This window comes from Oncorhynchus clarkii, chromosome 19 (assembly GCF_045791955.1).
Source record: "Oncorhynchus clarkii lewisi isolate Uvic-CL-2024 chromosome 19, UVic_Ocla_1.0, whole genome shotgun sequence".
NCBI classification, from domain to species: Eukaryota; Metazoa; Chordata; class Actinopteri; order Salmoniformes; family Salmonidae; genus Oncorhynchus; species Oncorhynchus clarkii.
The window spans coordinates 40,078,625-40,102,279 of NC_092165.1; the positions used below are offsets into that span (position 1 = coordinate 40,078,625).

Here is a 23,655-nt window from a genome sequence, read left to right on the forward strand (position 1 = left end):
AACATGACAATACATGACACCAGCAGACTATGCCCTACCTACACTGTCACTCATGATGTAAAGGCTGGTTCTCTTTCTAGGATTTCTAGATTTTTCTTTCAAGGATTTCTAGATTTTTCTTTCGTAGATGCTCTGTCGCACCAATCAAATTCACCATTGGTGACATGTAACCAATAACAGATAGCAGAGGGCGGGTTCTAGAGGCATTCGCGACTGCTCTTTGCGCATGTTTGCTTGGATTACCGGTTGTTACGATTGAAATTGAGAGAATCCTGTGGACATTTTTCCTCCCTGGGATTAGGTTGAGTGAGTTGGCTATAAAGATTTGCCTTACATAAAAGCTAGTAGCCTAATTCAGTTAGAACTGTAAGAGCAAACTGTCTCAAATATATGCTGAAAACGAAATAAATAATTTAAAATAGCCTACAGTCTCGCATAGTGGAATATTTTATTTTCTCATTGGAAAGGTGTCAAGTGTCAATCGTTACGGAAAATTGCGCAAACTAACAGCTACACTCATTATGTCAGTAGTAGGTATTGATGTGGGTTTCCAAAATTGTTACATTGCTGTTGCGAGAAGCGGCGGGATTGAAACCATTGCCAATGAATACAGCGACAGATGTACACCGTAAGTATACCATTGACATCAATATATAGAATGTGATTTTGCTACATAATGTTTGCGACTGGATGCTCGCTGTAGCATACCCTGATGGCGTAGTGATAAAAAAAAATGCTCCAACAATGGATGCTTCATGTGTTATGATGAATATTTTACATTGGATGACATTACATTGGATTGTATTTTTTCTTCCACGTAAATTTATAGTAATATTTGCAGTTTTGGTTATTACTACGTTATAACGTCTCCATTCTCAGAAGTCTTTGTTGCATGTTCATTTACCTAATGACCTCTTAATAATTGCAGCCGTCTACGTAGTGCTTGGAATGTGGCCTTTTTGGTTTCATTTGACACTTTTCTATCTTATTCTGTGATATGATATTTAATGCATCGTCATAGCCTATATCGACATTGACCAAATTGTTCAGTATTAAAATATATTGTATTAAATCTCATGTCATATAGTTAAAAAAAAGAAAGAATATCCCTGCATTACTCTAGTTTTCAAGTAAGCTTTGTTGTGGTGTAGTTTTTTATTCAAAGCGCATCAGCTAAATGTATAGCTCATTTTATTTCTTGCGAGTGTCATTGAATTTGCTGGGAATTGACTGCTGTCATACACTTTTGCTCTCAGACTTAAAAGTACTGTATGACAAATTCCCATATGGACAGAATAATTTGTACAAGATAAATATAGGCTATAGATGGGCTGCTTTTAGGCCTACTGTATGTAGCGAATGTGAATATGACTATCACACACAAATGTTATGACATTGGATTAGGTGACTGTGAATACATGGGCATTTAGTTTACACCAATTCCCCTCAAAACTGCAATCTTCCCCTGCTCCTCCTAACAGGCCACTATGCAAGGTGCACCAATACACCAATACAATGTTCTTGCTCAGCCTCATTCACAACTCATTTTCCAAATAACTTAATATCTGACATCAGACCAACTGCATAGCCCACAATCACAATGCCAATTGGGCATAACCTCAGACATAACATAGCATTGCAGTGTACAGCTCTCATAAAATTAATTTGATGAGGAGGAGAAGGAGGGGGAAGATGGGTAGGTGGAGCAGAGTAAGACCTTCAATACCAGTTGACGGAATTGAGCCTTCCATTCAAGGAACCTGGATCACTCTGTGTCAGCAAGACAATGCAATGAGCTGATGGAGGAAGTGAGTCAGTTAAATTAGTTTAAAAAGTGATATTTTAAATGCGGATCTTCCTTACACTTTGAAGGTGAACTGTTCTATCTTACTGTCCTAATTTGTCGTTTCTTCATAGAAATTCACTTAATAATCTGCAGATGTTCAACCTCCATTGCCTACTATTAACCATTAGGCCTATATTATATTTTTGATGTGTTTATTTGTTTTGGTTCCCCAGGGCTTGGGTGTCTCTGGCCTCCAAAAACCGAACCATTGGAAATGCAGCCAAGGGTCAAGTAAGATGATCAAATGAGAACAGTTTTTATAATGTAGTAGTATTATTGTGCAAATGTAATTTTGCAGATCAATACTTTTTTGGAAATGGTCAAATTGGTCAGCATCAGATCACATGACTAAAAAAAACTATTTATTTCAGATTATAACAAACTTTAAAAACACAGTCCATGGCTTCAAGAAGTTCCATGGCAGAGCGTTTGACGACCCATATGTCCAGGGGGAGAAACCCAAGTTGCCTTACAGCTTGCACAAGCTGGCCAGTGGCAACACTGGAATCAAGGTAACACCACTGTAGACTTTTCCACTGTGTTCCCTTTTCACTGCACTCCATTTTGAATATGTTCCCTTTAGCTCCATCACCCCAAGCTCCATTGTCATTATGTAAATTACTGTTGTTATTTTGCTCAATTGTTTGTATTTTCCAATGTGTTTGACCTCCAAACCATATTTTTTAACCAGCACTGACACCATTAAACCTCCTCTGGTTTCAGCTGGTTTTAATATTGTCTAAATAGTCTAAACTAAAACTGTGTCCCATTCATAGGTCCGTTACCTGGATGAGGACAAAGTGTTCACAATTGAGCAGGTAACAGCAATGTTGCTGACCAAGCTGAAGGAAACTTCTGAGAGCTCCCTGAAGAAGCCAGTTGTGGACTGTGTGATCTCTGTGAGTGACAACAATATATATATACTGTAATACACTGCAAATGAAACTAGTCAACGTAGTATCAATATGCTACACGTGAATATACCTTGATATTAGCCAAAGTCGTTTTTTTCATCCCATTTCAAATGTATAATTTTCTAACAAGAGTTTTGTTTCACAGGTCCCAAGTTTTTTCACCGATGCAGAGAGGAGGTCTGTGATGGACTCCACCCAAATTGCAGGGTTGAACTGTCTGCGTCTGATCAATGACACCACGGCAGGTCAGTGATTCCCACAGAGTCATCAAGGTCATATTCTGTGATGGATATGTCTATAGCACAGGAGGTTGGTAGCACCTTAGTTTGGGAGGAGGGGCTCGTGTTAATGGCTGGAGCGGAATTCGTGGAATGGTATCGAATACATCAAAAACATGGTTTCCATGTGTTTGATACCATTCCATTTGCTCCGTTCCAGCCATTATTATGAGCCGTCCTCCCCTCAGCAGCCTCCACTGGAGATTTATTGGTGGTAGTTGTCTAAATCATTCATGTGTATTTAATTGTTTCACATTATTTCCACCAACAACTTTAGTTGTTTAGGAATATCATTATCCCAAAATAGGCTGGAGTTCCCTAGAGACAGCTGTTTTTCAAGTCGTTGTTTTCTCACCTGTAATCAGCAGTCACTGACATTCACAAAGTGTACTTGAAAATGCCCTTTGTAGGAGCAATGTATAGGCCTATAAGAAGCACAAACATATCATTGTATAAAAAAATATATATTTTATTGTCACATACACTGGGCAAGTGCATTGAAATGTGTTGTTTTACAGGGTTACCGTAGTAGTACGGCACCTCTGGAGCAAATTAGGGTTAAGTGCCTTGCTCAAGGGCACATTGCCACATTTTCCACCTTGACAGCTTGGGGATTCGAACTAGCGACCTTTCGATTATCGGGCGAACACTCTAACCGCTAGGTAACCTATTATGCTATATTAGGTTTAGGGGACCAAAATGACTTGATAACACATACATTGCTTTTAGTCATTTCCATCCACTAAAATGCTCTTATTCATGCAGTGGTGTAGGGTTAGAGCAGGTGTCCCCAATTACATTCAGCCGCTGGCCGATTCTTTTCTTGAGCGGATGGTCGGGGGGCCGGAACATAGTTATAAATTATTTGTACACTGCAAATTGACTGCAAGAAACTCCAAACAGATATAGTATTTGACAAAAACATAATAATTTCAAATCTTGATTACATTGGGATACGATCACATGTAATAATAATAATAAAACGAATACATTTCATTTGTACAGCGCTTTTAATTAGTGTTCTCAAAGCTCAAAACAAATACTGATAATCAAACAAAATACAATAAAAACATCATACATTTAGAATCAGGGCATAGCAATAGTAGACTAGGTGCTAAAATGACTTTGCAGATTAGGACTATAAAATAGTCTGTAGAAATGTGTTTCAAGACCCGTTTTAGAAGTTCAAGTTGATGGAGTGGCTCACAGATGGTCATTGAGAGCAATCCATAGAGGAGGGGCAAGGGAGTAGAAGCCTCACTCCCCATAGTACAAAGACGTGTCTTGCGGACTCAAAGTAGTATGCCTCTATTTATGCATGGGAATACTTAGGAAAATATTTCCTAAATTAAAATCACTTTACGCTCATTTCCTGGTGATTGTAGAGTCTTTTATGTCCAAGAACATTGTTTTTATTTAAACATTTTTTTTTTTTTACAAAGTTTGTCTCTTTTTGAGGAACACTGCATTAGAGTGTCTCTCTCAATTTGTTGTTTATAAATGGCAGTGGCCCTGGCCTATGGGATCTACAAGCAGGACCTGCCCACCCCAGATGAGAAGCCACGCAATGTGGTGTTCGTGGACCTGGGACATTCATCATTCCAGGTCTCCATATCAGCCTTCAACAAAGGCAAACTTAAGGTGGGTTCTTCTTCCTAGTAGCAGAGGCAGTCTATCACTATTTATCACTATTTCCCACCTGTATTTTTCTTTATCTCCCATATGTAACCCCTAATTGTCTGGTCAATTAACCAGGTACTGGCCACAGCCTTTGATCCCTACCTGGGCGGGCGTAACTTTGATGAGGTACTTGTGGAGCACTTCTGCGAGGAGTTCAAGGCAAGGTACAAGCTGAACGTGAGGGAGAACCCCAGGGCTATTCTGCGGCTGTCTCAGGAGTGCGAGAAACTGAAGAAGCTGATGAGTGCCAACTGCTCTGACCTTCCCATTAACATTGAGTGCTTCATGAATGACATTGATGTGACAGGCAAGATGAACAGGTACACATATGGATTTGTGACTCCTTTGTTTAGCTTCCTATAGAGATGTATATGCAATAATAATCATTCCACTTTCCCCCTTCTTTTCTTTTTCAGAGTCCAGTTTGAAGAACTGTGTGCCCCATTCTTGATGAGAGTAGAGGCGCCATTGAAAGCAGTTATTGAACAATCAAGTATGTCATTTTTATCAAATCTAATTTGATTTAGTTTATGAACGTTCAGTGACAGAGACAGTACATTTGAATTCAATAGTAAAACTGAAAATGTATTATTTGACCCTCTGTGTGTGTGTGTGTGTGTGTGTGTGTGTGTGTGTGTGTGTGTGTGTGTGTGTGTGTGTGTGTGTTTTGTGTCAGAGCTGAGCCGGGATGAGATCTATGCAGTGGAGGTGGTAGGAGGAGCCACCAGGATCCCTTCCATTAAAGAGAGAATCTCCAAGTTCTTTGGCAAAGATGTCAGCACCACACTCAATGCAGATGAGGCTGTGGCACGGGGCTGCGCTCTTCAGGTGCTCACTTCCCTTTCCTCTTACAGTGATTGAAACCTCAGCCATCAATTTTATATGCAGCTGATGAATAATTTGCTGGAATATTTGGTGTGTAACAAAGTGATTGTGTGTCCTTGTTTTGGTGTGTGTTTGTTTATGTATGTGTGTGTGTAGTGTGCAATTCTGTCCCCAGCGTTTAAGGTGCGTGAATTCTCTATCACTGATGTGGTTCCCTTTCCCATAACCCTACGCTGGAAGTCCCCCACAGAAGATGGAGTCGGGTAAGGGCACATACTGAGCTGGCTCTATAGAAAGAAACTTTCATTTGTGGGTACTGTGTTGTTTGTAATAAGATGCGAAGACATTACAACACAGGGATTTCCAGGTCCTCATTCAACACCACTGTCTGTTCTACAGAGAATGTGAGGTGTACAGTAAGAACCATGCAGCACCCTTCTCCAAAGTCATCACCTTCCACAAGGACGAGCCCTTTGACTTGGAAGCATTCTACAGCCTCCCACAAGAGCTGCCTTACCCGGACATCAGGATAGGTACACCTGCTTATTCAACTAAGCCCTCTGCAGTTCATAGAGGTCTTCTTTCATCTTTGATGTACCTATTCAAGGAATTGGAAGGTGGTCTCACTGAACGTAAAATATTTAGCTGTTACACCCTGGCTGGCACTTAGCTATTCTGCCTTGAGATCCCCTTACAAGACAGCTACTATATGTCTGTCCTGTGGTTGGCCATTTGCAATTGTTTCTTGGTGGCCTACCTGATGACGAACATTTAAACCATATAGTGGGGGTCTCCCACCTGGCTGATAATTAGGACAGGCTTAAATCTCCCATGGAACACTGCGTCCCTATGACTCACGGGAGTCATTTACAGAGCAGAGCTGTGTGTGTGTGTGAGAGTATATGTGTATTATAAGGGGGTCTCTCAGGTGCGATTTCAGTTTGAAAGAAGCGCAATGACTAGCTAATCAGATCTCATCCTCCTTCCCCTGTCAATTCTCCAGTGTGTTTGTGTAATTTCATATGACTCCATCAGGTGTGACATTTGAATGTCTCTCCACCTGCCTCCTCCTCTCTGGCTTTCTCAGGGCATTTTTCTGTTCAGAATGTGGTGCCCCAGCCTGATGGAAACAGCTCCAAAGTGAAGGTCAAAGTGCTCATAAACGTGCATGGCATCTTCAGTGTTTCCAGCGCCTCCCTGATCGAGAAGCAGAAGGGTGAAGGAGAGGATGTTCAGATGGACATGGAAGCCACTGTGCAGAATGAAGGAAGGCCAGAGGACCAGGTAACAGAAAGAGAATGAGTGTGAAGTTTTCACCTGAATTTTCACCTGAATAATTTAAGATTTAAGAACGCATGTCAAAGAAGCCGTTGTTTTAATCTTCCCATTTGAATGTCTTATATCTAAGACATAGAGCACTGATATGACTTCATGTCTTTACCTGTGTGGTTATTTTTACTCAAGCCCATTTTCTCTCTATTCCTGGCTCTTGAAGCTGCACCCCTTTCCTCCCATTGAAGATTACATCTATAACGATATGAACTATATGGGGGAGGTTTTGTGGTCTGGTCTCATCTGTGGAGCACTGGTCTCATTAAGGTTCATCACATTGAGCCTGAGAGAATGTGTATGTTTGTATAACCGGGCTTGGCAGTGTGTGACGCCAAAGGATACATGGAGCCAGTGGAATAGCTATTAAGTTGAAAATACTTTCCACGTCTTCATAGCTCTATCCTTCACAGGCTGTGCTGTGCCTGTGTCTGCTATAAAAAACATCCTCCACTCCTTTTTGATATGATCAGGATGTCAGTGTATTTGAATGTGTTACTCATACAGATCATAACATTCTAATTGGCATCCTTGAATAGTAGATAGTTTGATTACGTTAACAGGAGGGGTGTGCTGCTTGAAGTAAGCTGATTTATATAGACGTAGGTGTAACATTATTAATTACATTACTAAGGTGTTCCATAAGTCAAAGCTACTGTAATTAGAGCAGGAGAGCAGCCAAGCGTTGATTTTAAGATTCAGGTGATGTTGCTGTGAGAGTGTCCTACTGTCGCAGACTAAAATGCAGGTAGACCAGGAGGGTCAAGGCCAGGGGGACCAGCTGAATGAGGACGCCAGCTCCTGCAGTAAGGTGAGTACGTGAATCATAAGAAACTATAATTACACTTCAACTTTTATGTCTTGTGAAGCATAAAACATTTAAAATTTACCAACAAAGAACGGAGTCCCTGGTGAGAAGCAGGACCCAGCATCAGGGGGAAGCAAGCCTAAAGTCAAAGTGAAAAGCACTGACCTTCCGATTCTGGCCAACACCATCAGACAGCTGGACAGGGGGGTGCTCAATGACTTTGTGGAGTATGAGGTAAGTCACTCTGAAGGCCCCAACTCCCCAACAGCTGAGTCAGATTCTCATCGAACCAAGAGAAAAGACTTACTGTAATGTAAAACTTACCTGCCTTGTTTAGTTCAAAGACATAAAACACAAGTAGTAAGGGTTTCTGTAGGAAGATGAATCATCTGCAGCTTTGGAACTGTAAAGGCATGTTCTACATTAGTTGTCTCTTTCATGTTTTATCTATGTTGTACACTTCTACAAAACTGGCAGATGATGTAGCTAACGTGCCCTATATTTCTGTGTGGCCGCCTGGGAGTGGGTATTAGAGGAAGCGGAAGGCTGATTTTGGCTCTCATTGTTGCCGACGTCAGTGTGCTGCTAACAGTTTAGCCTCCTTCCCTGTCCCTGTCCCCATACCGGGCTTGATCTTCTGCTTCGCAGAACACATGACAGCCCTCCTTGAAAAGATGCTAATCATTTGAGCTATACATAAGGTACCCATTGGATAGGTCCATCAGTGACATTTCAAGCTAGCTGTGTTGTGAGCTTATGGCATGTGAGAGTGTCCTACTGTGTCCTCTGTTACACGTGTCTCACTTTGTCTCTTCCTCTCTTCCTCTCTGTGTCCCTCAGGGCCAGATGATCGTCCAGGATAAGCTGGAGAAAGAGAGGAATGATGCTAAGAATGCTGTGGAGGAGTATGTGTACGACCTGCGGGACAAACTGTGTGGCATCTATGAGAAGTACACCACGGAGGAGGTAAGAACCTAGATGAACAGTTTCCTTTTATCAAAGAAATAAATACGGCCACATTGAACACAGAATAAGTCTTTGGAATACATTATGTGTTTGCTGATCCCTGTTTTGGCCTTTCTCACCTTTCAAAAAGGACAGTAATCGTCTGACACTGATGCTCGAGGACACAGAGAACTGGCTTTATGAGGAGGGAGAGGACCAAGACAAACAGGTCTATGTGGACAAGCTGGAAGATCTCAAGGTTAATGTTTATTTAGCATAAAGGACTTCTATATCTAGCCTCTGCCTGCACCAGTCTGCTATTATAGCAGTTCTGAAATCAGGAGAAAGAAACATGAATAATAAACAAATATATTTGGGGCATTTAGGTGAACAGCCTGAAGGTTTAGGAACGTGACTTGATTTGAGTGATTTATTTGACTGATGTCCTTTTCCAGAGTTTTGCCCAGCCCGTTCATGACAGGCACAGGGAGCAGGAAGACAGGCCGAGGGCATTTGAAGAGATGGGCAAGAAGATCCAACTTTATATGAAGGCTGTGGAGCTTTATAAACAGAAGGTAAAAACTGGAATCTTTTTATCTTATAGTTCAGCATCCTTTCATCCTTGAGCATCTTTGAGATCTCTTAGTTTTTTGGATAGTACTGAAAGGCATTGAGGGAGTTATTATACGCTGCCCGTGTTGAACTGGGCAATGGCCCAGAGCGAGAGCGGGGAGGGAGGAATGCGCTTCTCAAATGGAACAGTAATATGCGCTGCTTGGTCATGTTGTCAACAAGGCAGAAATGGTGCAACTTCCAGAAACATACACCTCTTTTCCATAAAATAAATGTTTGCATTTTCAAATTAGTTTTCATTGAGAAGGCAGATAAACTGTTTTTCTCAAAAACAATCACTTTTGCGTGGGAAAACAAAGAATCCTATTAAGTACTGCACGTGCTTAATTACATCACTTTTGTTTCAAGCCGACTTCACCGTCAGACAGAGCGGGGCACCTGGCTCGCGCCCAGGAGGCAGCCTGGTTCCAAATCTAACCCAATCAACTTTCAGCCATTGCATTATACATCTACACAGGCGCCCGGGTGGGATTAATCGAACCCCCTCCCACTTTAGAAACATTTAACCCATTCTATGATTAAAATGGTTTTGCTCCTCATTGGGAACATGGTTTCTGTGGAGTGATGTCATTACAGCTCAGTATAAGACACTAAGAGACAATTTATGCTTGATCTGAAAATGTGGTCAGAGGCGTCATATGGATGGTGTGACGCAGTTGCGGAGCCTCCAGAGGCACGCAGTACGACATCGCCGTGAGCCTCTCAGATCTTGTAACAATGCGGAGGGCTCCGTATAGCTCCGCATTGTCTTGAACGGTTGACCGTAGGTGAGGGCGCGAGTTCCTGTATAAACACAAACTCACTTCCTTGACAACTTCCTTCACAACAGCTCTGCACTGCTCGGCGAAGCACAAGAAGTATGAATGACCTGACTTCTGCACAGACCATATTACCGTAAATGCTGCATGACCAATGCAGACGTCAGATTGACCATGCAGCGCCTTTAAAGCTCAGTGTGAGATGCAGTGAAATGAAGCTGAGCCCATTTATAATGCCTCTATTTTTCTGTGAACTACTACAGTCATTGCCAAAAGTTTTGAGAATGACACAAATGTTAATTTTCACAAAGTTTGCTGCTTCAGTGTCTTTAGATATTTTTGTCAGATGTTACTATGGAATACTGAAGTATAATTACAAGCATTTCATAAGTGTAAAAGGCTTTTATTGACAATTACATGAAGTTGATGCAAAGAGTCAATATTTGCAGTGTTGAACCTTCTTTTTCAAGACCTCTGCAATCCGCTCTGGCATGCTGTCAATTAACTTCTGGCAGCCCATTCTTGCATAATCAATGCTTGGAGTTTGTCAGAATTTGTGGGTTTTTGTTTGTCCACCTGCCTCTTGAGGGTTGACCACAAGTTCTCAATGGGATTAAGGTCTGGGGAGTTTCCTGGCCTTGGACCCAAAATATCAATGTTTTGTTCCCCAGCCACTTAGTTATCACTTTTGCCTTATTGCAAGGTGCTCCATCATGCTGGAAAAGGCATTGTTCATCACCAAACTGTTCCTGGATGGTTGGGAGAAGTTGCTCTCGGAGGATGTGTTGCTACCATTCTTTATTCATGGCTGTGTTCTTAGGCAAAATTGTGAGTGAGCCCACTCCCTTGGCTGAGAAGCAACCCCACACATGAATGGTCTCAGGATGCTTTACTGTTGGCATGACACAGGACTGATGGTAGCGCTCACCTTGTCTTCTCCAGGCTAGCTTTTTTCCAGATGCCCCAAACAATCGGAAAGGGGATTCATCAGAGAAAATAACTTTACCCCAGTCCTCAGCAGTCCAATCCCTGTACCTTTTGCAGAATATCAGTCTGACCCTGATGTTTTTCCTGGAGAGAAGTGGCTTCTTTGCTGCCCTTCTTGACACCAGGCCATCCTCCAAAAGTCTTCGCCTCACTGTGCGTGCAGATGCACTCACACCTGCCTGCTGCCATTCCTGAGCAAGCTCTGTACTGGTGGTGCCCCGATCCCGCAGCTGAATCAACTTTAGGAGACGGTCCTGGCGCTTGCTGGACTTTCTTGGGCGCCCTGAAGCCTTCTTCACAACAATTGAACCGCTCTCCTTGAAGTTCTTGATGTTCCAATAAATGGTTGATTTAGGTGCAATCTTACTGGCATCAATATCCTTGCCTGTGAAGCCCTTTTTGTGCAAACCAATGATGACGGCACGTGTTTCCTTGCAGGTAACCATGGTTGACAGAGGAAGAACAATGATTTCAAGCACCATCCTCCTTTTGAAGCTTCCAGTCTGTTATTCGAACTCAATCATTATGACAGAGTGATCTCCAGCCTTGTCCTCGTCAACACTCACACCTGTGTTAACTAGAGAATCACTGACATGATGTCTGCTGGTCCTTTTGTGGCAGGGCTGAATTGCAGTGGAAATGTTTTTTGGGGATTCAGTTCATTTGCATGGCAAAGAGGAACTTTGCAATTAATTGCAATTCATCTGATCACTCTTCATAACATTCTGGAGTATATGCAAATTGCCATCATACAAACTGAGGCAGCAGACTTTGTGAAAATTTATATTTGTGTCATTCTCAAAAATGTTCGCCACGACTGTACACCGCTGCTCTGTTGGGATTGTGCTAATTACTTTCCTATTCCATATTCAGGACACCTCTGATTTCCTTGTTTAGTCTTATCAGTCCTCTGGGGCCTGTACACACTTTTCAAAGCTAGTTAGGTCATTGTCATAGTAAAGTAATTGAGCAATTGTGACACTATTGTGACTTAGTCTGTCTCTGGGTTTAACCCAGGATGTATGTAATAAACCATCTGTGACATTTTTATTAATTGATTTGTTTGTGAGGGCATAGACAAGGTGATTTACTTAATGAGACAGAGGTGTGCTATCTCTAATTGTTTTGTTTCCTATCTACACTCAGGATGAGCGTTACCAGCATCTGAATGCTGAGGAGATGAGAAACATGGAGAAGTGTTTAAATGAAAGCATGGCCTGGATAAACAGCAAGATGAATGCCCAGAGCCAACTCACCATCGCCCAGGACCCAGTCGTCAAAGTAGCAGACATAATTTCCAAAATACAGGTGTGTGATAAGTGTGAATGATTTGACCATATGACATACTATTGGCCCATCGTCACCAGGTACTGATTATTTTACTAATACTGCATCCACCTATCTTCCACACATACCTATATTTTAGGAACTGGATGAAGTATGCAACCCAGTTGTCAACCGGCCGAAGCCCAAAGCAGATGACGTGTCAGAGGAGAATGACGAGAGCAACGGGGCCCATAACAGCCCAAGGCAAGGAGCTGGCGGGAGGGGAGTGGCAAAGGGTAGCAACCAGACAAAGCCTCCTTCAGCAGAGATGGAGATTGACTGAGCCCCTTTGTCAAATATCCTCTGCTACCAGCACTCTAGCACCCATCAGACCATTTTGACAAGGTCTACCCAAACATACAGTACAAAGTGTATCCGGGACCATTTTTCCATGTCCACCACCACTCAATGGACTGTTTTGTGCATTTGTGTTCAGAGTCCCCCTGTTCAATTTTTTCCTTTTGATCTTTTTTTGACTTTCTCTACTATGTTACAACTGTGTGCTCCTCCCTCAGAGGTTAGACAATACCTTATATAGTCATTAACTGTAAGATTAGATATAGATGAAAACAATTCTGCCTCTCCTGAGAACAGTTTTTCCTAACCATAAGTGTTTGCATTTCAAAAGGCCCATAAGCATCAGTGTTCTAAGGTGACTCTTACTGCACATAAGCTTGTAGTGGAACATAAGTAGAATTACTGTCTGAACAATCGCTATGGCTAATTAAACTATTAGTAAAATATGTATGCAATAATACATATTATATATATTTGTATTTAATATATGAATTTGAAAGGATGTCTGTATGCCTAGATACTGTAAATATTATTTTAGTAATTTAAACTGGCCAGTGCCTATAGTTGTGTATATAGAGGATGCATTCCTAATGTTGTTAGCAAAGAGAGAAGAGCAATGGGCTGGATGCCTATTCCTTTACTTATTTTCATGCATTTCCATATTTTGAGTCATGAGATTTAAAGATGGAAAGTAATAAATGTATAAATAAATAAATGTATGTACTCACTAATGTAATTCGCTCAGTATAAGAGCGTCTGCTAAATGACTAAAATGTAAATGCATTATTTGTCTTTAAGACAAACATTGTACTATTTCATTCCCGAGAGGCGCAGCGGTCTAAGGCAATGCACCTCAGTGCTAGAGGTGTCCCTACTGACCCCTGGTTTGATTCCAGGCTGTATCACAACCGGCTGTGATTGGGAGTCCCATAGAGCGGTGCACAATTGGCCCAGCGTCGTCCGGGTTAGCGTCATTGTAAATAAGAATTTGTTCTTAACTGACTTGCCTAGTTAAATAAAAAATATACATGTATTTGACTAAAGTGCTAAAAAAAGTGTACTCAATGATCTTCATATTATTTAAGACTTTTATGCTACAAAGCAACTTTAAATGTCAAGTTACTAGATGGGAAAGTTGTTTTCACAGGAGGACCCAATGTTATTTTAAGGCATCTAGTGCTTTTTGTTCCCGAAAGCTCTCCTTAGCTCGAGAAGGCAACATTTGCTTGTTTTTATATGACGTGTATAGTCACGTGACCACGAGGGTAACGGGCGGATATTTTCAAAATGGAAGATATACGAAAGTTTTGGAGGGGCAACATTCATTTGTTTTTATCAAAGTTCGTTTATGGCCGCTGATGAGTTTACCTGGATGAACATGTTTTGAATAATAATTTTGTATCGATTGGGAAGACAAATAAGAAGCAAGATGAGTGTTTCAATCGGCGATAAAATCGAGGTGAGATGTCGACCTAGCTAACCCTCAGCTAATACAGTACAATTAGCTAGCAAGCGAACGTCAGTTGTCTGTAAACGTTACCAACTTTGCATAATTCGTAGTAAGCAACGCAGACGAGTAACTTTTATTTAGCTAGCTGGTGCCTAAAACTAGTAGCACTGGCTACTACAGCCGAGATATTGTTGATTATTTTGACTGAGACATGTCCCCTGCGATTTACCGCAACGGTTTATTGTTGCCAGGTGACGGGTACCACAACGCCTGCTCATTAGCGGGAAGAGAGCCGGGATAATTAAAGGTTTTGGTTGGCTATATGACAGAGACAGGTGTTTTGATGTTTTACTTCTGACGGTTGGCTAGCCATAACGACCAAATGGTAACGTTAACATTAGCCACAGTTGTTGTAGTCTAGTACTCAGTCACTGTATGTCTAGTCGGCTCCATGACACATATCAGAGAGAAGATGTTAGACAAAGTTTTAAATTATTTATTTCAAAACCTGACAACTAAATGCAAAGCCAGTGAAGATGAGGAGAGAATCTTATTTACAGCTGGGGAGCTAAAGATTGAGGTATCACATCAGAATAATCCTCTGTCAAAGATAGCTGACAGCCAAATCCATTTCTAGGACATATTCTAGTCATATTTGTTGCAATATAAATATTAGCTTATTGATTTTGGATTTATATATTGCATATATGTGAAACTGTTTTCATTCTCTTTTTCAGGATTTCAAAGTTCTCACCCTTCTTGGTAAGGGCTCCTTTGCATGTGTTTACCGGGCAAAGTCAGTGAACACTGGCTTGGAGGTGGCGATCAAAATGGTAAGAACGTATAATAATAAAACAAAAGTTGCTATACAGTCCACATCCAATTACTCTTATGATGTAAGCTTGTTTCATGCTGTTCCTGTATCACGTGTTTAAAAACGCATGTAAGAGCTCATCAGCACACTTTTTGTCAAGTGCAAGCAGACAAATCACAGGTTTAGAAATGTTGACAGGCTCCACAGTGAAGACTTAACCACTCATCATCACCATCTCACTACCAGGTGGTGTTTAGCAGTCTTGTATTTTTTCTAAGCCCCCCTCCCAGGGGTCACCTGGGGACTGTTGGAAGTGTAGACAGTCTGTTATGTTCCTGGATAGCTCTCACTCTCTTTGTGGAAGACCAATCGTTTGTTTACCACAAGACTAAAGCAGTGTATTATAATGCTCACTGTATAATTATCTCCATCGTTCCCCTCTCTGTTCAGATTGACAAAAAAGCCATGCATAAATCTGGTATGGTCCAGCGCGTGAGTAACGAAGTGGAGATTCAGTGTCGATTGAAGCATCCGTCAATACTAGAGGTAAGCATGGTTGAACTTTGTTGGGCCTGTTTTGGCATATCTGATTATTGTTGTGCTGAAATTGGTGCTACTTTAATAAGGTCTTATTTACTAATTTACATAACTGCATTAACCCCGATATAACATTTTGGCTTGTAATTTTGCTATTTTGCAGCTGTACAACTACTTTGAAGACAGTAACTATGTGTACTTGGTGTTGGAGATGTGCCATAATGGAGAGATGAGTCGATACCTGAAAGACAGGAAGATGCCCTTCTCAGAGGATGATGGTCAGTCTCATTGTTTACCTGAGAGTGCATTAGGCTTGGGCAATCTACAGTTTATACTGGGGTATTTCGAAAAGTATGATTTTCAATTCTGTTTAAAAATATACAATAATAAAAAATATTTACCTTTTTTGTTGGGGACTTTGCGTTAAGTATAACTAAAAGAAGTCTTACACCGAACATCAAACCGGCCACGCGCCATCGTGCACAAATTGATTTTGTCCCCCCACACCAAACGCGATCACAGGTTGAAATATCAAAACAAACTCTGAACTAATTATATTAATTTGGGGACAGGTCAAAAAGCATACATTTTCTGGCAATTTAACTAGCTAGCTTGCAGTTGCTATCTAATTTGTCCTGTGTAACTAGCTTACTGTTGCTAGCTAATTTGTCCTGGGATATAAACTTTGAGTTCTTATTTTCTGTACAGCACTTCAGCTGATGTAAGAAGGGCTATATAAATACATTTGATTTTACCTGAAATGCACAAGGTCCTCTACTCAGACAATTAATCCACACATAAAACGGTAACCAAATTGTTTCTAGTCATCTCTCCTCCTTCCAGGCTTCTTCTTGGGACTTTATGCCAATTGGCATCTAACTTTCTTAGTTACCATGACCACCGATCAAACTCAGTTCATCTTTCAATCACCCACGTGGGTATCTCCTTCTATACACCAATGAGGAGATGGGAGAGGCAGGACTTGCACTGCGTTCAGCGTCACAAATAGAACTGACTTCTATTTTAACGCTTGGCAACGCATTTCGCTCGTTGGCGCATGCACGAGCAGTGTGGGTGCAATAATTGAATAACATGTATGTTTAAATTTATTTTGCAATGCGAGCGGTGTGGTCAGCATGTAAGATGTGTAAAATAAATTCTATACAGCTCAGGACGCTAAGTGGCTGTTGCCTAAATTGTTTTGTGCGCCAAGGTAATTGTTGATTTTTTTTTAAACTTAATTTTGTAAAATTAGCATAACCTTTCAAACCATACCCTGTTTAACTTCTCCTCTATTACAGTAAAATTATGTCTCTGAGTTTCGGTATCCATATGACTCAAATGCAAATAGCGAGTTGAAACTGTTTGTCAGAGAGGAAGAAGTGATCTCTCATCTTTGTTGTTTTGAGTGGTAGGGTTCTCTCACCAAAATCTGTCAAAAATAAGCCCTGTGCGTTTCTATGCGCTTATTTTGAACCTAAGCTTGTCGCCTGCCTTCCCGCCTTTGGGACAATGACACCCATTGTTAGGGCGGAAACATGAGCATCTCGTCATTATATACAGATCTCTGGTGTAAATGGGAAGGTGCACAGCACAGATGGAGCAGACAAGACCAAAAAGCGGACATAAACGGTCATAAAAAAAAATGTATTTACAAAAAAACTTGATTCTACAATTCAGGCATTTGGAATATTGCTCAAAAACATAAATTAGAATTAATCAAATGAATTTGATATATTGCCCAGCCCTACCCCGGTATGGTACCGAAACGGTATGACAATCTGGATACCGCCCAACCCTAGAGTGTGTCAGTGATACGTCTCTTAACTTATGAAATCTACGTTAACATGTCTTGACACCTGTCCTCATTTACTTTTATAACAGTTGTTTTCATTTGTTTTTTTTTCACGTTACAGCACAGCACTTCATGCATCAAATAGTGAAAGGTATGCTGTACTTGCATACACATGGCATCATGCATCGGGACCTGACCTTGTCCAACCTGCTGCTGACAAGCAATATGAACCTTAAAATAGCTGACTTTGGCCTGGCCACCCAGCTGAAGCTCCCCAGCGAGAAGCACTTCACTATGTGTGGCACACCCAACTACATCTCCCCAGAGGTGGCCACCCACAGTGCCCATGGCCTGGAGTCTGATGTCTGGTCTCTGGGCTGTATGTTCTATGCCTTTCTGATGGGCCGGCCCCCATTTGACACAGACACAGTGAAGCACACCCTCAACAAGGTGGTTCTGGGGGAGTATGACATGCCCAGCCATGTGTCCCAGGAGGCCCAGGACCTTATCCATCAGCTGCTGAGGAAGGACCCTGCGCAGCGGCCCAGCCTGTCTGCCGTGCTTGACCACCCCTTCATGACCCAAAGCCTGCTTGCCAGGACCAAGGAGCTGAGCCTTGGTGAGCCAGGCTCCATGGACAGCGGCATCGCCACCATCTCGACAGCCTGCACCTCATCCACCTCAGGCAGCAGCCGTCTCCAGAAGAGAGCAGCCAGGCATGTGATCGGACCTGCCCTGCCCAACCGCATGGCACATATCTCCACATTGCCCCGGCCGCCAAGCAGCGCCTGCTTTGAGGGGGTTGAGCAGTGGCAGCAGCACTCCGACAGAGTAGGGAGGAGCAGGGCAGTTCTGGGCTGGGAGAGTGGACGGCCCCACTCCCGGTACCTACGGAGGACTCACTCCTCAGACCGGTCTAGCTCCTCTGTCACTCCAGCCCAGGGGATGGGGCAGGCAGAGCTGGAGAGATGCCACTCTGAGGAGATGCTGACCGGGTCGGAGAGACTGGCCTTTCCCATGTCCTCCAGCTACAAGGACACTCCACAACCCTTCGCAGAGCATGGAAGGCTCCCATCGGTGCCTGTCAAACAGACAGCCAGGTAAGATGTGACCCCAGTGTGATGTAATTAATAGAATGTATTTTTTTAATTAAGATGGCTGCGTCTGTCTGACTAACTGATGTATGTACCCTTTATTTCCTCAGCTCAGGATGTTCATATTCCATACAACCACCACATCCACTAAACCTGCAGTTACAAGAGTCAGAAGGTGTACAGAATTGGTTCAGTAAAGAAGGTATAGTACACCTACTTGTTTCTTTGCTGTATCTTAATCTTATATCCCAATGTAAAGATTTAAAAGCTCTAAAATAAAGATTTTCTCACAAGCTTGACCGCATTGTTTGTTCATCCTGCCTCACTAGGCCTATTTCCGAGGCCCACGGATGTCACCTCTCACAGCAGCAGTGGCAGTTTCCATAGTGGCAGGGAGCCTCTAGGTGTACACAACACCTGGAGTGACAAACCGGCAGGCAGAGGCACCAGTACTCACCTCCACCGCAACACCTCAAACACTGACTCCTACAGGGAGAATGGGCAACCCGGTCATGGGGAAGAGCTGCAGAGTCTATCCAAACCAAGTGTAGAAAAGGAGAAAAAGTCCCTGAGAAATGTGCTCCCTCCTTTGTGTGCCTCAAGACTGAAATCCATCAGACAGAAGACTAAAAACGCTGTGGTAAGACAGACGTACACCCTAGTTATCCCCCTGTCTATTCAACTGATCTGCTTTCAATGCCTGCCTGCCCTACAGCTGTGGGTTCCGTCTCCTTCTCCCCAGGTGAGCATTCTGGATACAGGAGAGGTGTGTATGGAGCTTCTCAAGGGCCAGGGCCCCCAGGAGAGGGGCAAAGAGGTCCTCAGGATATCCTGTGATGGTTTGATGGTGAGTTTCAGGAATAACACAACACTTCATAACCTTCAGAGAAGATGTATCATGGTATGTCTGTGAAATAATGGCAAAACACTAATGTCACCCTTTGACCACGATCCTGTAGGTCACTATTTACCAGCCCAATGAGGGGAAGGGTTTTCCTGTGCTAGACCGCCCCCCTGCTCCCCCTGAAGACATCTTGATCTGCAGCTATGAGGACCTACCGGGTACACCTCAATACCAGACAGTGACATCTCGCAGTGACATGATTTAAAAACCACAATTTGGGGTCTCCTGAGTGGCACACCAGTTTAAGGCACTGCATCGCATGCAGTGCTAGATCCATTACTACAGACCTGGGTTCATTCCTGGGCTGTGCCGCAACCGGTATTGGCCGGGAGTCCCATAGGACAGCGCACAATTGGCCCAGCGTCGTCCGGGTTGGGGGAGGGTTTGGCAGGTGGGGCTTTCCTTGGCTCATCGCACTCGACTCCTTGTGGCGGGCCGGGTGCCTGCGGGCTGACTCCGGTCTCCAGTTGAACTGTGTTTCCTCCGACACATTGGTGCTTCTGGGTTAAGCTGGCGGGTGTTAAGGAGCGCGGTTAGGCGGGTCATGTTTCGGAGGACGCATGCCTCTCCCAAGCCCGTTGGAGAGTTGCAGCGATGAGACAAGATCGAAAAAGGGGGTAAAATAAAATAAAAAGATGTAAAACCACAATTCGATAAATATGTTAGAAATCTGATTTCAACTAACCTTTGTCCTCTGTCTTCAATAGAGAAGTACTGGAAAAAATACCAGTATGCCTCCAAGTTTGTGCAGCTGGTAAAATCCAAGACTCCCAAAGTTACCCTCTATACCAAGTATGGCAAATGTATGCTGATGGAGAACTCCCCTAATGCAGACCTTGAGATGTGCTTCTACGATGGTGAGGATCATTTAGAAAGCATCAATTATATGAAACATAATGACCTTGAAGGATAAGGTGTATTTTCCTTCTGAGATTGAAAAGTTGTTGTTGCACAGTTAAACTAAATAATCCTGACCTGTGGTCCTCTATGCTGTGACAGGAGCAAAAACCCACAAGACGTCAGAGCTGGTCCGTGTGGTGGAGAAGAGTGGGAAGTCGTACACGGTGAAGGGAGAGGTGGGTCTGAGTGGCCTCAGTCCAGAGAGCAGGCTGTACGTGAAGCTGTCTGACGAGGGCCACAGCATGTGTCTGTCTCTAGAGACAGCAATCACTGCAGAGGAGCAGCGCTGTGCCAAGAGCACTCCCTTCTTCCCCATCACCCTCGGCCGGTGAGCAAGAGAGCCATGACTGTCTGTTAATGCAGGACATTCTCACGTTTGGAAGCACTTAATTTCTAAAATGTTCAACTTCATATTGATCTCCAGCACCACCCCAACATCAACATATGTGAAAATGGTGCATTTCTATGTTTTGTAGTAAAAAAGAGAGGAAGATAAGTGTTTCCAATGACATCATCAACCAATTAGACAATTGGTAGGAAATGCCTTCTCATAATTGGTTAAAATCACATGAAGCTCATTGATGTCATTGGAAACACTTATCTTCCTCTCTTTTTTACTACAAAACATAGAAACGTGCCATTTTCACATACATATGTTGATGTTGTGGTGGTGCTGGAAGTGATGAATATGAAGCTACATTCTTTTGACATTTCCCTTTAAAGAAAGCACCATGTTGCAGAATGCAGACACTATTTCAGTTCTAATCAGTCAGTCATACTTTGCCTCCTAATCAGTCAGTTTGTTGAGATATCCAGTCACCTGTCAGTCAAATCAAATCCAATTTTATTTTTCACATACACATGGTTAGCAGATGTTAATGCGAGTGTAGCGAAATGCTTGTGCTTCTAGTTCCGACAATGCAGTAATAACCAACGAGTAATCTAACCTAACAATTTCACAACTACCTTATACACACAAGTGTGAAGGGATGAAGAATATGTACATAAAAATATATGAATGAGTGATGGTACAGAACGGCATAGGCATGATGCAGTAGATGGTATCGAGTACAGTATGAGATGAGCAATGTAGGGTATGTAAACATTATTAAGTGGCATTGTTTAAAGTGGCTAGTGATACATTTATTACATCAATTTTTCCATAATTAAAGTGGCTGGTGTTGAGTCAGTATGTTGGCAGCAGCCACTCAATGTTAGTGGTGGCTGTTTAACAGTCTGATGGCCTTGAGATAGAAGCTGTTTTTCAGTCTCTCGGTCCCAGCTTTGATGCACCTGTACTGACCTCGCCTTCTGGATGATAGCGGGGTGAACAGGCAGTGGCTCGGGTGGTTGTTGTCCTTGATGATCTTTATGGCATTCCTGTGACATCGGGTGGTGTAGGTGTCCTGGAGGGCAGGTAGTTTGCCCCCGGTGATGCGTTGTGCAGACCTCACTACCCTCTGGAGAGCCTTACAGTTGTGGGCGGAGCAGTTGCCGTACCAGGCGGTGATACAGCCCGACAGGATGCTCTCGATTGTGCATCTGTAAAAGTTTGAGTGCTTTTGATGACAAGCCGAATTTCTTCAGCCTCCTGAGGTTGAAGAGGCGCTGCTGCGCCTTCTTCACCACGCTGTCTGTGGGTGGACCAATTCAGTTTATCCGTGATGTGTACGCCGATGAACTTAACTTTCCACCTTCTCCACTACTGTCCTGTCGATGTGGATAGGGGAGTGCTCCCTCTGCTGTTTCCTGAAGTCCACGATCATCTCCTTTGTTTTTGTTGACGTTGAGTGTGAGGTTATTTTCCTGACACCACACTCCGAGGGCCCTCACCGCAAACTTGATGATTGAGTTGGAGTCGTGCATGGCCACGCAGTCGTGGGTGAACAGGGAGTACAGGAGAGGGCTCAGAACGCACCCTTGTGGGGCCCCAGTGTTGAGGATCAGCGGGGAGGAGATGTTGTTGCCTACCCTCACCACCTGGGGGCATCCCGTCAAAGTCCAGGACCCAGTTGCACAGGGTGGGGTCTGAGGCCCAGGGTCTCGAGCTTGATGACGAGTTTGGAGGGTACAATGGTGTTAAATGCTGAGCTGTAGTCGATGAACTGCATTCTCACATAGGTATTCCTTTTGTCCAGATGGGTTAGGGCAGTGTGGTTGCGATTGCATCGTCTGTGGACCTATTGGGGCAGTAAGCAAAATGGAGTGGGTCTAGGGTGTCAGGTAGTCCCAGTCCTTGTCACTAATCTTGCGCCTCTGTTTATCCCTCCCAGAAGACCTGCCAACCCAGACTCCCCTTGCCCCTTGGGCGGTGTTGCCCCTGTAGATGTGGCATCACCGCCCAAGCACCTACACATTACTCCCTCTGTGAGTTTCTCCTGAAGCAACATTTCACATTCTATCAACTAAGCTATTTATTCCATCCATTTTTATTTAGGAAGTGTAAGATATTTCTGGTGTTTTTATTTTGTTGAATCTTTTTCTCTTCTCTAATCTTCAGATGATCTCATATGATGGGTCTGACTTCACCTCGGCTAGCATGAACAAAAACTGCTCTCCGCTATCGGTCAAACAAGACCACACAACCAACACAGGGAAAGTGCTTAAGTCTGTCTTTGTGCCAAACATTGGTTGGGCCTCACAGCTGACCAGTGGAGAGGTGTGGGTGCAGTTCAACGATGGCTCCCAGCTGGTGGTGCAGGCAGGGGTCTCTTGTATTGCCTACACGTCCCCAGAGGGACGGACCACCAGGTACTGAACACTTACACAGCACTGACCCATGGTTTCACCACCCTTTCATACAGTGCTATGTCAATGTCCATCTTTTGTCATTTTGATATAAAATGATTCTCTGTATTTGAGAAATGGTAGTTGTCAACCCCTTTTTGCTGACATGTTCCTGCTTGTTGCTCCAGGTACAAAGAGAATGAGAAGTTGCCAGAGCTTGTGAAGGAGAAGCTGCACTGTCTCTCCACCATCCTGGGTCTGTTAGCCAGTCCAGCAGCACGCCGCTGAATCAAACAACCTCAGCAGCATTGCAATGTCCCAGTAAAATGCTGTTGCAGGGAGGAGACACTATTATAGGCTTTATACCATGACATACATACCTCTCAAGTGTGCTTGTAAATAGTGTTTTTATGTACAGATGACAAAATTATGAAAATATATATTTTATAAAGTGCCCATGTTGTACAGTATAATCTTGTAATTGTAATTTTCTACGTTGTCAGATGCATAAAAGCTGAAGCAATAAACATCTGCAGGCTGGGTAGAGTTCAGTCGCACTTTGGTGTTCAGGGGTCTTTTGTTATTTCTCACTTGCAACAGCATGATTGGGTAAATGTTTACAACAAACTAAAATATTAAAGGATGAGCTGTTATGTTAGCATACCTTACTGGTGTATGGTATTGATATGCAGGACATGAACATGAGGCCTATCAAGTGTAAGAAACCCAATACAACATTGTGGGAATTAATTTATTAACTTACTGTTTCTCATTATCTGGGCTGAAGTACTAGAATAGTAATGGCAAT

At 43.0% G+C, this 23,655-nt stretch overlaps 2 protein-coding genes across 2 annotated transcripts; both read left to right on the top strand.

The window, feature by feature from the left end:
* The first annotated feature begins 427 nt into the window (after nt 1–427).
* Nucleotides 428–13,681, top strand: LOC139375181 (heat shock 70 kDa protein 4L-like). Its single transcript, XM_071116734.1, has 19 exons — nt 428–628; nt 2,020–2,077; nt 2,218–2,358; nt 2,623–2,745; nt 2,906–3,005; nt 4,546–4,679; nt 4,794–5,038; nt 5,135–5,211; nt 5,395–5,546; nt 5,700–5,806; nt 5,943–6,076; nt 6,631–6,827; nt 7,609–7,683; nt 7,771–7,914; nt 8,521–8,646; nt 8,777–8,884; nt 9,081–9,200; nt 12,150–12,311; nt 12,430–13,681. The coding sequence occupies exons 1-19, from the start codon at nt 522–524 to the stop codon at nt 12,610–12,612; spliced, it is 2,493 nt and encodes an 830-aa protein (XP_070972835.1). The 5' UTR covers nt 428–521; the 3' UTR covers nt 12,613–13,681.
* Nucleotides 13,682–13,872: 191 nt separating this feature from the next.
* Nucleotides 13,873–23,411, top strand: LOC139374251 (serine/threonine-protein kinase PLK4-like). The gene is made up of 14 exons (XM_071115278.1): nt 13,873–14,085; nt 14,814–14,909; nt 15,341–15,436; nt 15,591–15,705; nt 17,344–18,322; nt 18,427–18,518; nt 18,646–18,956; nt 19,059–19,163; nt 19,276–19,378; nt 19,928–20,077; nt 20,220–20,448; nt 22,394–22,487; nt 22,621–22,871; nt 23,036–23,411. Exons 1-14 carry the CDS (start codon nt 14,056–14,058, stop codon nt 23,133–23,135), a joined length of 2,751 nt encoding a protein of 916 aa, XP_070971379.1. The 5' UTR covers nt 13,873–14,055; the 3' UTR covers nt 23,136–23,411.
* The last annotated feature ends 244 nt before the right edge of the window (nt 23,412–23,655 follow it).

Excerpts from the sequence above, each read along its gene's own strand:
- LOC139375181 (XM_071116734.1), top strand. The coding sequence starts at position 522 with ATGTCAGTAGTAGGTATTGATGTGGGTTTCCAAAATTGTTACATTGCT. Across the intron at positions 7,915-8,520 it reads ATGACTTTGTGGAGTATGAG|GGCCAGATGATCGTCCAGGA; the intron begins GTAAGTCACTCT and ends TGTGTCCCTCAG. Across the intron at positions 8,885-9,080 it reads ACAAGCTGGAAGATCTCAAG|AGTTTTGCCCAGCCCGTTCA; the intron begins GTTAATGTTTAT and ends GTCCTTTTCCAG.
- LOC139374251 (XM_071115278.1), top strand. The coding sequence starts at position 14,056 with ATGAGTGTTTCAATCGGCGATAAAATCGAG. Across the intron at positions 19,379-19,927 it reads CAGCTATGAGGACCTACCGG|AGAAGTACTGGAAAAAATAC; the intron begins GTACACCTCAAT and ends TGTCTTCAATAG. Across the intron at positions 22,872-23,035 it reads CCAGAGGGACGGACCACCAG|GTACAAAGAGAATGAGAAGT; the intron begins GTACTGAACACT and ends TTGTTGCTCCAG.